This window comes from Xylaria bambusicola, assembly GCF_022495145.1.
Source record: "Xylaria bambusicola strain CBS 139988 unplaced genomic scaffold F5B22scaffold_13, whole genome shotgun sequence".
In the NCBI taxonomy this organism is placed as follows: Eukaryota; Fungi; Ascomycota; class Sordariomycetes; order Xylariales; family Xylariaceae; genus Xylaria; species Xylaria bambusicola.
The window spans coordinates 274,295-287,435 of NW_025953566.1; the positions used below are offsets into that span (position 1 = coordinate 274,295).

General features: G+C 39.7%; 3 protein-coding genes across 3 annotated transcripts; 1 reads left to right on the forward strand and 2 right to left on the reverse strand.

Annotated features, from left to right (window-relative positions):
- Positions 1-255: 255 nt before the first annotated feature.
- F5B22DRAFT_76525 (uncharacterized protein) lies at positions 256-3,069 on the reverse strand. The gene is made up of 3 exons (XM_047980552.1): positions 2,497-3,069; positions 686-2,446; positions 256-634 (listed from the first exon to the last, which is right to left on the reverse strand). Exons 1-3 carry the CDS (start codon positions 2,733-2,735, stop codon positions 391-393), a joined length of 2,244 nt encoding a protein of 747 aa, XP_047832311.1. The 5' UTR covers positions 2,736-3,069; the 3' UTR covers positions 256-390.
- A 1,499-nt stretch (positions 3,070-4,568) lies between these two features.
- On the reverse strand, positions 4,569-6,629 carry F5B22DRAFT_635309 (P-loop containing nucleoside triphosphate hydrolase protein; the record flags this gene model as incomplete). Its single annotated transcript, XM_047977116.1, has 2 exons — positions 4,569-6,344; positions 6,408-6,629. 2 exons carry the CDS (start codon positions 6,627-6,629, stop codon positions 4,569-4,571), a joined length of 1,998 nt encoding a protein of 665 aa, XP_047832312.1.
- A 4,113-nt stretch (positions 6,630-10,742) lies between these two features.
- On the forward strand, positions 10,743-12,865 carry F5B22DRAFT_600308 (uncharacterized protein). The gene is made up of 4 exons (XM_047974507.1): positions 10,743-11,117; positions 11,253-11,574; positions 11,643-12,179; positions 12,231-12,865. The coding sequence occupies exons 1-4, from the start codon at positions 11,094-11,096 to the stop codon at positions 12,620-12,622; spliced, it is 1,275 nt and encodes a 424-aa protein (XP_047832313.1). The 5' UTR covers positions 10,743-11,093; the 3' UTR covers positions 12,623-12,865.
- Positions 12,866-13,141: the final 276 nt, after the last annotated feature.

Sequence of the window (13,141 nt, forward strand, 5' to 3'; positions counted from 1 at the left end):
GCCCTATATTCTGTTCCATGTATATATACTCATCCGAGAAAAAGTACTCCATACCAATAGAGAGGGTACTACAATGAGCATTGGTAAACCGGTCCATGAATGGTTGTCTAGGCAGAGATGAATAACTCCTGACCCAATGGTTCGAAAGGCGGCCGGGGTAAGTGAGAAAAGGGCATTAACAAATACAGTATAATTGAATGTTCGCTGGAGCTTAAAGTGGTCGGGTTCCAACAATATAGCCCCCAAATAATCGCCGGTTCCATCTATTATTAATAACTCCCATGCCATGATGATGTGATTGATATATGTACCGAAAGGAGGACATGGCTATCCCTAATGCGCCGAGATAATGGTATGGTCGTATGTCATGAAGCGAAAGAGAGAATTGAACTAATCACGCATGCCCCAATTCGGCTTCAGCGTGTCGTTCATAGCGGCTTGCGTGAAGACCGTATCGCCAGGCAGGCGGCTGACTCGTCCAGCCCCAGCACGGAGCGCATTCAAGCCCATGCCGGAGATACCGCTATGCATGCTACGAACACTGCCCGTCTCACTCATGGTCTCAGGGTCCTTGAATCGACGCGGTGGCGCAAAATCAAGACCAGTAAAGGTACCGGATTTGCGTAACAAATGCCTATATAATATTAGCGTCGATCACCTGTATCTAATCACACACATTACTTACGGGCTGGGTAGCGCCGGCGTGTCGTCGAAGGCGCTAACCAATGGTGAGTGGACAGGAGTGTTCACCCGATATGGCACACGCTCGCCGAGAGGGCTTTGAGATCGGCCGGTTGCCTGATCCTTGAATGAGGGAGGAGGTGCGAAGTCGACCGCTCCCATTAGGGCAAATGAATCATCTTTCAGCTTAGATGGGGTTGGCAATGAGTTAAGGGCAGCCGGGGGAGGCATAGGTTTTTTGGGCTGTCCGCCGAAGCGAGGATTCGATGCTGACGAACCCGGTCGAGGGCTTCTAGGTCCCCATGCACGGCCCGACATTGTTGATCCAGCTCTAGGTCGGACTTGAGGGCCGCCAGACATAGGAGGGCCTCTATGAGGACCATGGGGACCCGGTGGGCCACGTGGCCCGGGTCCAGGCATTGGGCGTCTATTATTCGGAGGGGGTGTCATAGCACGGCGGGTAACGGGTTGAGCATATGGCATGACAAAGGCATTCGTGTCAGGATCAAAGTATGCAGCCTCACCCATGTAACCCGCATCATAGTCCTCGTAGTATCCTCCCTGCTTTGGTTGAGGCATTGGAGGGCGATTCTGGTCGGCCTTACTATCGTCGAAATACTCCTTATAGAACGAGCGAATGCGATTGGCTCGGAATTCAGGATCTTCTGATTCAAGGAAGTCATCTGGAGGTAGAGGTCTAAGGCCAACAGATAGTCTCCGATTGTCTTGATCAGGAACACCCAAGCCAGCAGAGTGCGGGTGGACATTCTGCTCATGGTGAACTGACATATGAAGCTCATCCTCATCACGATGCGAGCTGAATTGATTATCCTCAAACTGCATATGATCGTCATAACCTTGGTACTCTTGGTTCATCTTTGGGGCATTGATCACTGGCATCGACTCCTTGCGGGGTGGCCGAATAGCCATTGGCATACCCTTGGCGTCAGAACTCTGCGAAGTTGACGAGGCTTGAGACATATGACGATCCATGATACCTAGGCCTGTAGTATGCATCTGGCTGTTGGGTGCGCCTCGCGGTAGAGAGTCCCTCTCATCAACAATCTCAGCAACCATAGGTACAGGTGCTTCCTTGACCTCCGGAGATAAAGAACGAGGACTTTGTGTGGCTGGCTTGCGAGTTGCTAAAGTAGCGACAGCCGCAGGTTCTTGAATCTCAGGAACCTGAGTGACTCCAGGTCCATCGTCAACAAATCGGAACTCGTTCTTTGCTGGGGTAGATAGCATCTCTTCCTGCTGGGCAGGTGAATGTGAAAGGGGCTGGGCAACAGGAAGTGGTGACTGCAACGGAGAAGTCGGGATCTCTCTCTGCTGACGAGGGATGTCACCACTTGGACGCGTTTTTGACGTGTAGATAGACGACGTCCTGGTTGCGGGTCCTCGTTTAAAAGAACGCAACGAGCCAACATCACTGCCAGCATAATCTGTAACAGGTCGATAGGGGTCATCGGCCTGGTGGAGAGTCTTGGCAAGAGAATTGAACGATTCTCTAGAGGCATGAAGGTTGGGCGGGAGAAGGTAAGGACTTGATAGATTCATGTCCATCGAAAGCTGGGTTTTGTGACCACCCTCCTTCTCTTTGCCAAAAAAGGCGCTTTTTCTTTTGCCGCCCTTCGAAGGCAACGTTTCTTGCAGACCAAAGTCCATTGATTTGAATTTGCTCGCCGCTTCTTCACGTCTCCTTCTCAACACACCTTTTCGAGCAAAATATGCCAACACCGCGAGAGCAACGACCAGGGGGATACTAAAGGTTATTAGCTACACCGAAGTACACACAGCCTTACAGATACTCACACAACACTAATGACGATTGTAGTTGTGCTGCTGTCGGTCGACGGTTTCTCGTCTAGATTGTTCGCTCGGGTTGTAATTTGTGGCACATGGTGGTCCGAATGCAGTATATCGTGCGTGTCCAGTTCTATACTTTGCCCTTGGTCTCGCTCATCCAACTCAAGTACCGGTTCCCGTGAACGCAGGTGGTGACCACGGCTATGGCCATGGCCATGAAGGTGTCGATGTATCATTGTTCTCATGGCACTCGAGCGGCGTACCCTTGCTTGATTATCAAAGTGTTCTGGTGAGGAGCATGAAATCGTTCGAAGGCGCTAAGCTACACAATATACCCTCTTCAGATTTCGAGTCTAAACTCAGAGCCAGGTTTGGGTTCAATTGGCAGTGATCGTTAAAATCGTTCGACCTAGCAGTAGCCAATACGAAATGCACACAATATCCGAATTGATTAGATTTTAAAGACAATAGCCAAGACGCCGCCGATTGAATGATAGACTTGGGTGAGTCTTGAAAAGAATGACTTGAAAGTTAGATTGAAAGAATGGCACGCCCGCTGGCAGGCAGTTGGGCTTGACGGCCTATTGTCGAAGGATTACTACCTAGACTTCCGAACGGTGAGGTGCTAGAAGAAGAGGATGAAGGAAAAGAAAGGAGCAGCGAACGAGACCAAGAAGAGTGTAACAGACGATGCTACTGCAGGTACATGGTACCTGAGACCCAATCCCTTGTTCCGCTTGTGCCGGGGTGAGGCCCATCAACTCAGCCAGCGAATGAAAGCCTAATGTAGGGGGAAATGAGAGAAGGGGGTGTGGAGGCTTGAAGGTCGGTGGGCGAATGAGTAGGATTTAGGACCACACAGGATTAAGAGCACTGTCTACGAACCCTGGCTTCCGCCTTGGCCATTCTGAATTCAACCATTCATACAGTACGAAACTGTGGTCAATAGGAAGAAGTGGCGCGGCTGAGGGCGTATGTTGTTTTCTTTTGGCACTGTAAGTCTGGCCGAATCAGCACCACCATCTTGAAGATTTGCGCCGTTGCAAGGGAGCTAATGCAGGAACTGCCCTCAATCATACTGTATCCTGACATGGGTCATCGATAGGGTAGATGCTTGTTCGGAGATGCCAACTGGGGCTTGTTTCTTGTTTGCAGCGCTAGTGTACTCTTGAACGCCATTAGACGAAGCCCGAAGGAAGCCCCTTTTCTGCACTCCAGCTAGGTGGCTTACATACTGTACATAAAAAAGGAACATCTGTGCAACTAAGTAATTAAAGATCCTCCGAGTCCATAGTGCAGGAGCACCATTTTCTCCCTTTTTATGTATTTGGGGCAGATTTCAGAAGTACTGAGTATACCTAGTGTGCTCATAACGAAAGTTCTGAGCCTTCAAAAAGCAGTGAGTTCCAGGCAAGAAATGTCAAGCCTACTATCTACGATTCAGCTGGGTAAGAAAGCCAATCAATGCTTGTGGTCAATGAGAGGGAGGCAGGTAAGCTTAAAGTCGACGCAGTTGTAGCACTACACCACGCGAAACCTTTTCATTGAAGCATATGGCTGTTTTCCGCAACACCTTGGATAAGTAGTGTAGTATCGAATCAGGTGTTCTCATGTATGTACACGGTGACATGCGTCGTCGTGTCCTAACCAAGCATCATCTCGAACTACCGAGATAATTCAGATACCGGTAGACTGATTTTGAAGAGCGGGGTTTGCCAAGCCATCTGCACAGGTAAGCTTCAGTAACTGCTAGCGTACAGGTTTAGTTACTGGTGGTTTGTTTTGCATTGTGGTTATAGGTAGTGCTGCGTTACTGAGGTCTCAAGAGGTATTGCCCGTGTGCAGCGCCTGGATTCTGGATCATGGAAGCATTGGTATGAAAATAGTTGCGGTAAGGAATTCCCCTTTTCGACCGATTCGAACAGGCATTGGCCAACTCACTGTGGTAGGTTAGCTTGCATGCTACCTATCTTCCCATGTAGCGTGGCATTACCACCGAGATTCTCAACATTCAGACTAGTATTACCTAGTTAGGTATCTAATGACCACCTACAGGAGGGATGGCGATCAACTCGCCTTCATCGTGGTTTGGTCTGATAAAACCCGGCTGAGTAGTCGAGTAACCAAGATTTCTCGATTTTAGTGATGTCGCGAATGAACGTTTTGTTACCAGTCTCCATGACCTCGTGGAAGATGACCCACTCAGCTTTTCGATTGAACATCAAGGAGCTAGGATGGGCATATAGTATAGTGCCACCATCAATGTTTCGGTAGCTCCCATCGGGTTGCATTTTCGCTGCATGAGCAAAGTAACCTGCTGTTAGACATCTGCGAATCTGGTCTGGCCTTCCCTCGCGAGACACTTTGAGGCTCTCGTCTACGCTGATACCAAATCGCTCCAAGTAGCGTTTCAATTGCCCTCTTATACTCACAGCTCGACTCAGCGCTTTAAAGTTAAGATAATTGTCGTGGCAGAACCGGGATTCCTTCTTTCCCTTGGTCACGAATGCTTGGTAAACATTGAGGAGCGTCAGGTGGTCGCCTTCTTCAGCAGCAAATTTACGCCTGGCAGACTCCATTTGCCTCTTGCCTCCATCTTGCTGACCCCATACAGTACCACCTAGGCTCGTCATGGCCGCTATAGTGAGGATTTCACTTATACAGTCAAAAGAAGACGCGCTCAGGAGTGTCTTCGCCATCATTGGCTCAACGGCAAGCTCCGCCATCCGCATGCCTAGCGGTCGTGTAAGTTTCGAATACTCGTCAAGGGCACCCAAAGCATATAGCAACTCCATTGCTTTGATCATAAGCTCCGCAGGTGGCGGCGTGAGGAATTCGAATCGGACCACATTGTCAATCCCAAGCGCTTTGAGCTGAAGAATAAAAGGTGCAAGGTTTGATCTCTGGACCTCAGGCGGATTAGTATCGGGGAGATGTTTATACGCATCCTCAGTGAAGAGCCGGAAGCACTTCCCGGGCTTGGTGCGGCCAGCTCTGCCAGCCCGCTGTGCTGCCGACGCTTTGGATACTGGAGTGACTGATAAAGATTCTATGCCGGTCTTAGGATCAAAGGCTCTAAGTTTCACAAAGCCTGAGTCAATAACATAGACAATGCCATCAATCGTCACAGATGCTTCGGCAATATTGGTACTGAGTATGACTTTGCGCGTGCTTTCAGGTGGTGCATCGAACACATACATCTGCTGCTCTGTCGTCAAGCCCGCATAAAGAGGTAGAGGGAGTAGTGCTTGCGTCCCTGGAAGCTCGGCTGAGCGTTCGGCAATAGTCTGAAGAGCGGAATCGATCTCTTCGCGGCCAGTGAGGAAAACGAGAATGTCGCCATCCGGCTCGGAGTTATGAATTTCGAAAACAGTAGAAACCGCCTTTTCAACATAATCCTCCGCTGGAGATTCAAGATATAGCACATCAACTGGGTACGTCCTGCCCTTCAGACTTATTATAGCACCAGTAAGGTTATCATTTATATCTTCAGATTCCTGGCTCTCGGAGGTTTCAGAGAAGAACTTCAAAAACTCTTCAGCCTGGAGCGTGGCACTGCTGATGATTATGCGGAGTTCTGGTCTACGTCGTCGGATTTTCTTCAATAATCCAAGGAGAATGTCGGTGCTTATAGATCTTTCATGGGCTTCATCAACCATGATGACAGAGTAGCGGGAGAGCAAGGGATCCACTAGGGCTTCACGAATTAGGAGCCCATCGGTTAAGAACTTGATGCGCGTAGCAGCAGAAGTGACATCTTCAAATCGAATAGAATACCCAACTTCCTTGCCTAGCTCACAACCGTATTCTTCGGCCACCCGAACGGCAACGGTGGTAGCAGCTACTCGTCGTGGCTATACATACTATTAGAAAACACATGGCTCTAGGCTGAATGGACAAGGAATGTAGTTAACTACCTGAGTAACCCCGACCACCTTTCCGTCAGCACACCAGCCTGCATGTTCGAGAAACTGGGGGATTTGAGTGGTCTTTCCCGAGCCAGTTTGACCGACAACAATCGTGACAGGGTATTTCTCTATGAGATAGAGCAAGCTGTCGTGATGTTTAGTGATGGGAAGAAGCGCGGCGGGTTTATGCAGGGCCGGAATGAAGCCCGAGCTAAGGTCGAAGTCACCCATGGCCAGAACGCCAGGGCTGGCCTGGTTTTGTACTATGATTTCGCAGTCCTACTATATACAAGGACGATTTCTCGTTTTTGTCATGATGGGCGTGACTTGAGACACCTTACGTGAAGCAAAATCATGCACGTAGTCAAGAAGCAGGCGGTATTGGAATTGGGTTGTCAAATTCGGTCATACACACACCCTGGGCGTGTAGGTATACTGAAAGCCATCTACCTCAATACCAGGTACCTATGTACTATGTAGTTAGTAGGTGGTAAGGTACTCCTCATTGTACCTATTCCTTACCGGTACAGTATTGTATGATACTGAGACATTGGCATCTGCCTGTTAAGCACTGGTATTTGTCTACATCTACCGCATACACTCGAAAAACTCGAACAACGCTAATAACGCCACTATGTATGCAAGTGGAGCAATTGCCATATTGGGTCAATCTGAATCTAACCGAACCAAAGTTATCTTAACCCCCTTTTAGGTGCAATAATTGCTTTTTTTAACTTAGTATAAGTAGAATTCCAATTTAACTTAGTTTCTTTTACATTAACTTTGCTCCTACTACTATAATACCTATAATACCCACTTTTATCTATATTTATTACCATTTAAACGCTTTAAATTTACTATTAAAAATGCTTACCTTTAAAATATTAATAAAGATAACTTATAAGTTATTTTTAATTTTACCTTATTATTAGGGCTAATTAGGTAATTTTAATTAATTTATCCTTTAACCCTTTAAGGTTAATCTTTATATTCGATAAAACCTATATCTTTAAATTCCGTTAGCCCTATTATAACCTTTATTAATTATATTATAATTAATATTATATTAACTATTTTTAATATATAATAATAAATTGCTATAATAATTATAAAAGTATTATTAATATAAGGTTTAATTTTAATTAATAGTAGATTATATAATTAAGGTTTAAAATTATATTAATAATGCTTACTTTAATTGATTTTTAATTTTAAGGGGGTAAGTTATACTTTATAGCTTAAGGTTTACTTTACCGGTCTTTTTATAAATTATAAAACCTTTTAAATACTATAATTAATAATAGTATAAATAGTTTTAAAGTTACTTTAATAATAAACTTTATAGGGAGGTTAAATATATAGTTAAAATAAAAGATTAAAATTAAGGTTAATAAAGAAATAAAAGAATAGGAGGTAAAGGTTTATAATAATTATAAAAAGGGTTATTTTTAACATTTTAAAATAAAGTAAGCTAATTAATATATATTTCTTATATTTAAATTAAATAATTAAAGTAAAAGTAATAATACCTTTATTTTAATAATAATTCCTATATAAAGTATAATATATATATTTAAATAAGTTAAAAAAAATCTAAAGGGTAAAAATCTATATAATAATTAATCTTTTTAAAAGTTTAATATTAATAACCTTTATATTATAATATTAAGATATAAATAGCTATTATATAAAAAAATATAATTTAATATATTTTTAATATATTTATTATAAAATAAACATTATATAAATATTAAATAACTTTTATTATTATTTTATATTATATAGTTATTAAAAATAATACTTTTATATTTATCTTTATAAAATTAACTTTAATTTTTTTTATATTATAATATTAAAGTATAAATAATTATTATATAAAAATATATAATTTAATATATTTTTTAATATATTTATTATAAAATAAGCATTATATAAATATTAAATAGCTTTTATTACTATTTTATATTATATAATTATTAAAAATAGTATTTTTATATTTATTTTTATAAAATTAGCTTTAATTTTTTTTATATTTATATAATAAGGTAAAAGTAAAGTTTATTTTTAAAAATGCTATTTTAATACATTTTATATATAATTTATATCTTTTAACTATTTAATTAGCTTTACCTTTATTTTATTATTAAGTAAGCTTTAAGAATAATATTTTTCCTTTAATTTTACTACTTTAAATTACTTATAGTTATTTTTTAATTAAGCTATCTTTTTTTCTTTAATATTTATATATTTATAATTTAAATTGTTAACTATTTTATTAATCTTTTTAAGCTTTATTTTAACCTTTTAATTTAAATATTAATAATAATTATTAAAAATTAATTAATTAAAATTAATACCTTTAATATTAATTTTAAAATTATTATAACTATTTAAATGGATTAAAATATTAATATTTATAAAAAGTCCTATTATTATTTTATAATTAAATAAGGTAAAGGTTTATTTTTATATATTTATAATAATATAAATAGTTATTATTTATTTTTAATTAATTGTTTACTTTTTAAGTAACTTTTTTTTTTAACTTATTTATATATAGATTTATTTTTTTAAAGCTAAATTTTAAAGGGGTTATTAAAATTAATATTTAAAGGTTATAGGTAAGCTGTAAGATTTAACGGAATTATTATAGCAATAATATTAACCTTATAAAAGGTAGCTATATTAATAATTAATAAATTAAACTTCCCTTTAATATAGGTAATTAAATTATTATTAATTTAATTTTTAAATAAATTATTATTATTATATACCTTTTTATTAAATAATATATTAATACTTTTATAATATAATAGCTTTTCTTTATTTATTTTAAAGCTTTTATTATAAAAGATAATAATTAGTTTTAACTTTTTAATATATTCCCCATTTATAATAATTATTAATATTAATATTATTTATTATTTTCTTTAATTATTTTTATTTAAATTTCTATTAATAAATATATTATTTTTATAATTATATATATAATTTATTAAAAATTTAAATAATATTAAAATCTTATTTAGGTTAATAATTTAATAATAGGGAAATTTATTAAAAAAAAGCCCTTTAATAGAATTATTTATTAATATTATACTTTTTTAAGTTTAATTATTTTATAAAACCCTTTTAATAAATTGTAAAAAGTTATTTATATATTTAACTATTTTTATAAATATTTAAATTAAAGTATAAATTATTTATTAATAGTTAATTTAATAGCATTAAAGGAAGTTAAAAAACTATTTATTTAAAAAGGTAAAGATTATAAGGTAAATAGAATAATAATTATTAAAAATTATAATAACCTTCTATTTAAACTAATAAATATTAATTAACTTTTTTACTTTTTTAATTATATAAAATGTTTTTTATAACTTTAACTTTAATACTGGTTAATAAGGTTAAAAATGCTGTTTTTTCCTATTTAAAATTAACTTTTATTACTTCTACTACTTTAAAATAAATGATTTATTATTTAGCTTAAAGTAATGGACTATTTCTTTAAATGTAAATTTTTAAAAGCCTTTTTTAACCTTACTATTACTTATAAGGCTATAATAATACTATATTTACTTACTAATTTTATTTATTTTTAATAAAATTTAATAGTTTTTTAAAAATAGCAATATATTAACCTTTCTTTATTATAAATAATACCTTTAAAACTATATTATTAGCTTTAATAGGTGATAATTAACCTATATTAAGCTTTTTTACTTAGGGCTATACTATTTAAGTAAAGGGATTAATAGGGTTATATTAATTAAATTAAAGGCTAAATGGGTTAATTAAAGATTAATTATTATAAAAGCGATCGAAAATAGCATTTTTAGCATTTTTTTAACGTTGTTAAAGAATTGGCTATAATATAGCAAAAACAGCGTTTTCTTAACGCTGTTAAAGAACTGGCTATAATACAGCAAAAATAGCATTTTCTCAACGCTGTTAAAGAATTGGCTATAATACAGCAAAAACAGAGAAAACAGAGAAAACAGCGAAAATAGCGGAAACAGCGTTTTTAACGTTATTCTATAATTCTACCACTTGTCAGCTTTTCTAGGACTTGTAAAAGGGTGTAAAGCTTAACTAACATCTGATAGGAGCAACTTTTGGTGGCGTTTACTAATAAAGTTGCTTGCCTAATATGGATAACCTAGCGAGAGCATCCCCGCAGTGGCGTTATTAGCGTTGTTCGAGTTTTTCGAGTGTATGCGGTATATAGTACTCAACCTGAAATACCCAATACTGTAGATACTTTTATCTACCGGTATATATACTACGGTATCTACCAACAGACACCTAGGTAGTCTGTATACACGTAGGTACCTAGGCGGTCGTGTACCTAGCAACGTCAGATGGGGTGGGGGAGGTGTGGCGCAGGCAAGGAGGTGCGTCACCAGCTTACTTACAGCAGCTCTAGCTAGGTACCTCCTACCTAGGTATCTACTAAGAAGACGCCTCTGATGCCTGAAGTTGCCCCTCCTCCTCCTCCTCCTCCGCAGGCAACTTCATATGCTAGGCCGTCATTCCATACATCAGCCTACCAAGGTACCAACCTGCATAGCTGCGACTTTGAACATTCACCACCTCTCCCCCCATCTTCGACCACAACCCAACTTCCACCATTCGGCATATCAGCAATCGATCCCAATTTAAACTTTCATTTGGCCAATTTATCCAACATCCAACATGATGTCCGCTTCTCCTGATGCGGTGAGTTCCAAACTAGCGGCTGGTAATTATGCCGTCCTAGGCATAGATTCACCCTTGACCAACTGCAACCCCTATACGGCCATCGACCACTGCCACTGAGATCCAGAAATGCTGACAGACTTGCTTGCTTCTCAGGGAAAGCCCAAGGATCACTCGACCTCACAAGAAACCGCGCCCGAGTCTCCAACTACTGTGCGTCCCTTCGATATGGATGACGATGATGTTCCCGAGACTGGCGGGCTCAACAACTCTGCCACAGCTACACCTTCAGCTACAGCGGCGCCATCTATACCTTCCGACGAGGCCCCCCCTACACAGCCGCCACGCCCTCTCACGACCCAGCAGAAAAATGAACAGATCCTCAAGGAGGCTTTTCCAAGCATAGATGTAACTGTTATCAAGGCTGTCCTCGCTGCGAGCGGTGGCCAGATTGACCCTGCCTTTAATGCGCTCCTTGGTAGGGAACCAATTATCGACGCTGATGATCGGCATCATCATGTCTGGGCGTAGGCTAATAGTTAATAGGCATGAGTGACCCTGATGCTGTTCAAAATGAACCTCCAAGGGAGGCTGCTCCTCCACCAAAACCGCCGCGCCCAGCTAATCGGACTGCTCTCACTCAAATGGAAGCAGATGAACTCTACGCTCGTCAACTCGCCGAGCATTATGACAACGTTGGTGCCTATGAGGCAAGGACTATGAATCGGGGTCCTGGCGGCCAACCACGCCGTCAAGCGACAGGGTTGAAGCCCAACGAGATGTATGATCGCGAACATAACTTTATCGACGACGACCTACCAGTTATTACGGAAAACATTCGCAAAGGATTTCTAGAGACTCAGACTAAAGTCAACTCATGGTTCACCAATTTGAAGAAAAAGATCGACGGAGAATATGATTCAGATGAAGATGAAACACAACCCTCAAAACACCATCCTCATGGTGGGTCAGGTAGAAGAAGCGGAGAGGGTAGCCGTCAAAGTACCGACTATCACCGCTACGATGCTGATCCACAAGTTCTGAGTGATGATTTTGCCGGAATGAGGCTGAACCCAGATGGCAGTATGTATAACGATAACATACCACCGATAACTACAACTAACAAGAATCTAGCACCATCAGGCCAAAGCTCTAGCAATCCAAATTTGAACAAGCCACTTCCAAATGCCACTAAGCCAGATGGTCGGAAGGTTGCCTTTAGAGACACTGTGGAAGACATCGGTTTATATGACGCCTCCCCGAAGCTGCCTCCAAAGGAAGGTACTACGAGCCCACCTGCCAGTAAGCAGAGCAAGTGGCAGCCGTTATCGACGGTTGAACCTAGTCCAATCGTCGAGAATGATCCCTTCAGCTTAGGAGATAGTGAGGATGAAAAAGAATCGAAGGGTGGGAGCAGGGAGATAAAGCTGGAAGATAGTGAGAGAGTGAAAGCAGCAACGGCTGACGCCATGCAAGATACCCTTCTCAGTCCATCTGCCAAGGGCACCGACGGAAAGAAAGAGTAGTATAGATATTTGGTGAATGAAAATTGATTCCAGCTGGCGGATATGTCTTTGCTGCCCAAGATGAGTGCTCAAGCTCAGATAATCTGCCCTACAACAGTGCGTGCAGAAGTTTCACCGTAACTACACCCAGGATTGGGAAAAATACTAATTAGTACAGGGTTTAGTATTGGGATTAGTACTACTTTATCCTTTAATAACTATTAACTTTAAAAATATAAAAAATAACTATTGAAATCCTTCGAATTTAAGCTTTATAATAAAAAATTATGTATATTATTAATCATAAAGTTATTAAAGGATAAAGTACGTAGTAGTACTAATTAGTATTTTTCCCAACCCTGTAAGTCTACACCTTGCTACGCCGCAACCTAGACGTTACACTAAAATAAGCCATGTATTGCGCCAGATGTTATTGGTCGGTAAACACTAGGTACAGTAAGTGTCATAGTACGCTCGATTCCCAACATGCTGCCATATTTTCCTAGAAACGAGAAAGATACGAATGCTTATTATAGTACT

Bases quoted from the DNA above. Each gene is read 5' to 3' on its own strand.
- F5B22DRAFT_76525 (XM_047980552.1), bottom strand. From the start codon at position 2,735: ATGAGAACAATGATACATCGACACCTTCATGGCCATGGCCATAGCCGT. The intron at 2,447-2,496 runs GTGAGTATCTGT...AATAACCTTTAG, and splicing joins ACAATCGTCATTAGTGTTGT to TATCCCCCTGGTCGTTGCTC. The intron at 635-685 runs GTAAGTAATGTG...AATATTATATAG, and splicing joins ACGCCGGCGCTACCCAGCCC to GCATTTGTTACGCAAATCCG.
- F5B22DRAFT_600308 (XM_047974507.1), top strand. From the start codon at position 11,094: ATGATGTCCGCTTCTCCTGATGCG. The intron at 11,575-11,642 runs GTAGGGAACCAA...AATAGTTAATAG, and splicing joins TGCCTTTAATGCGCTCCTTG to GCATGAGTGACCCTGATGCT. The intron at 12,180-12,230 runs GTATGTATAACG...ACAAGAATCTAG, and splicing joins GAGGCTGAACCCAGATGGCA to CACCATCAGGCCAAAGCTCT.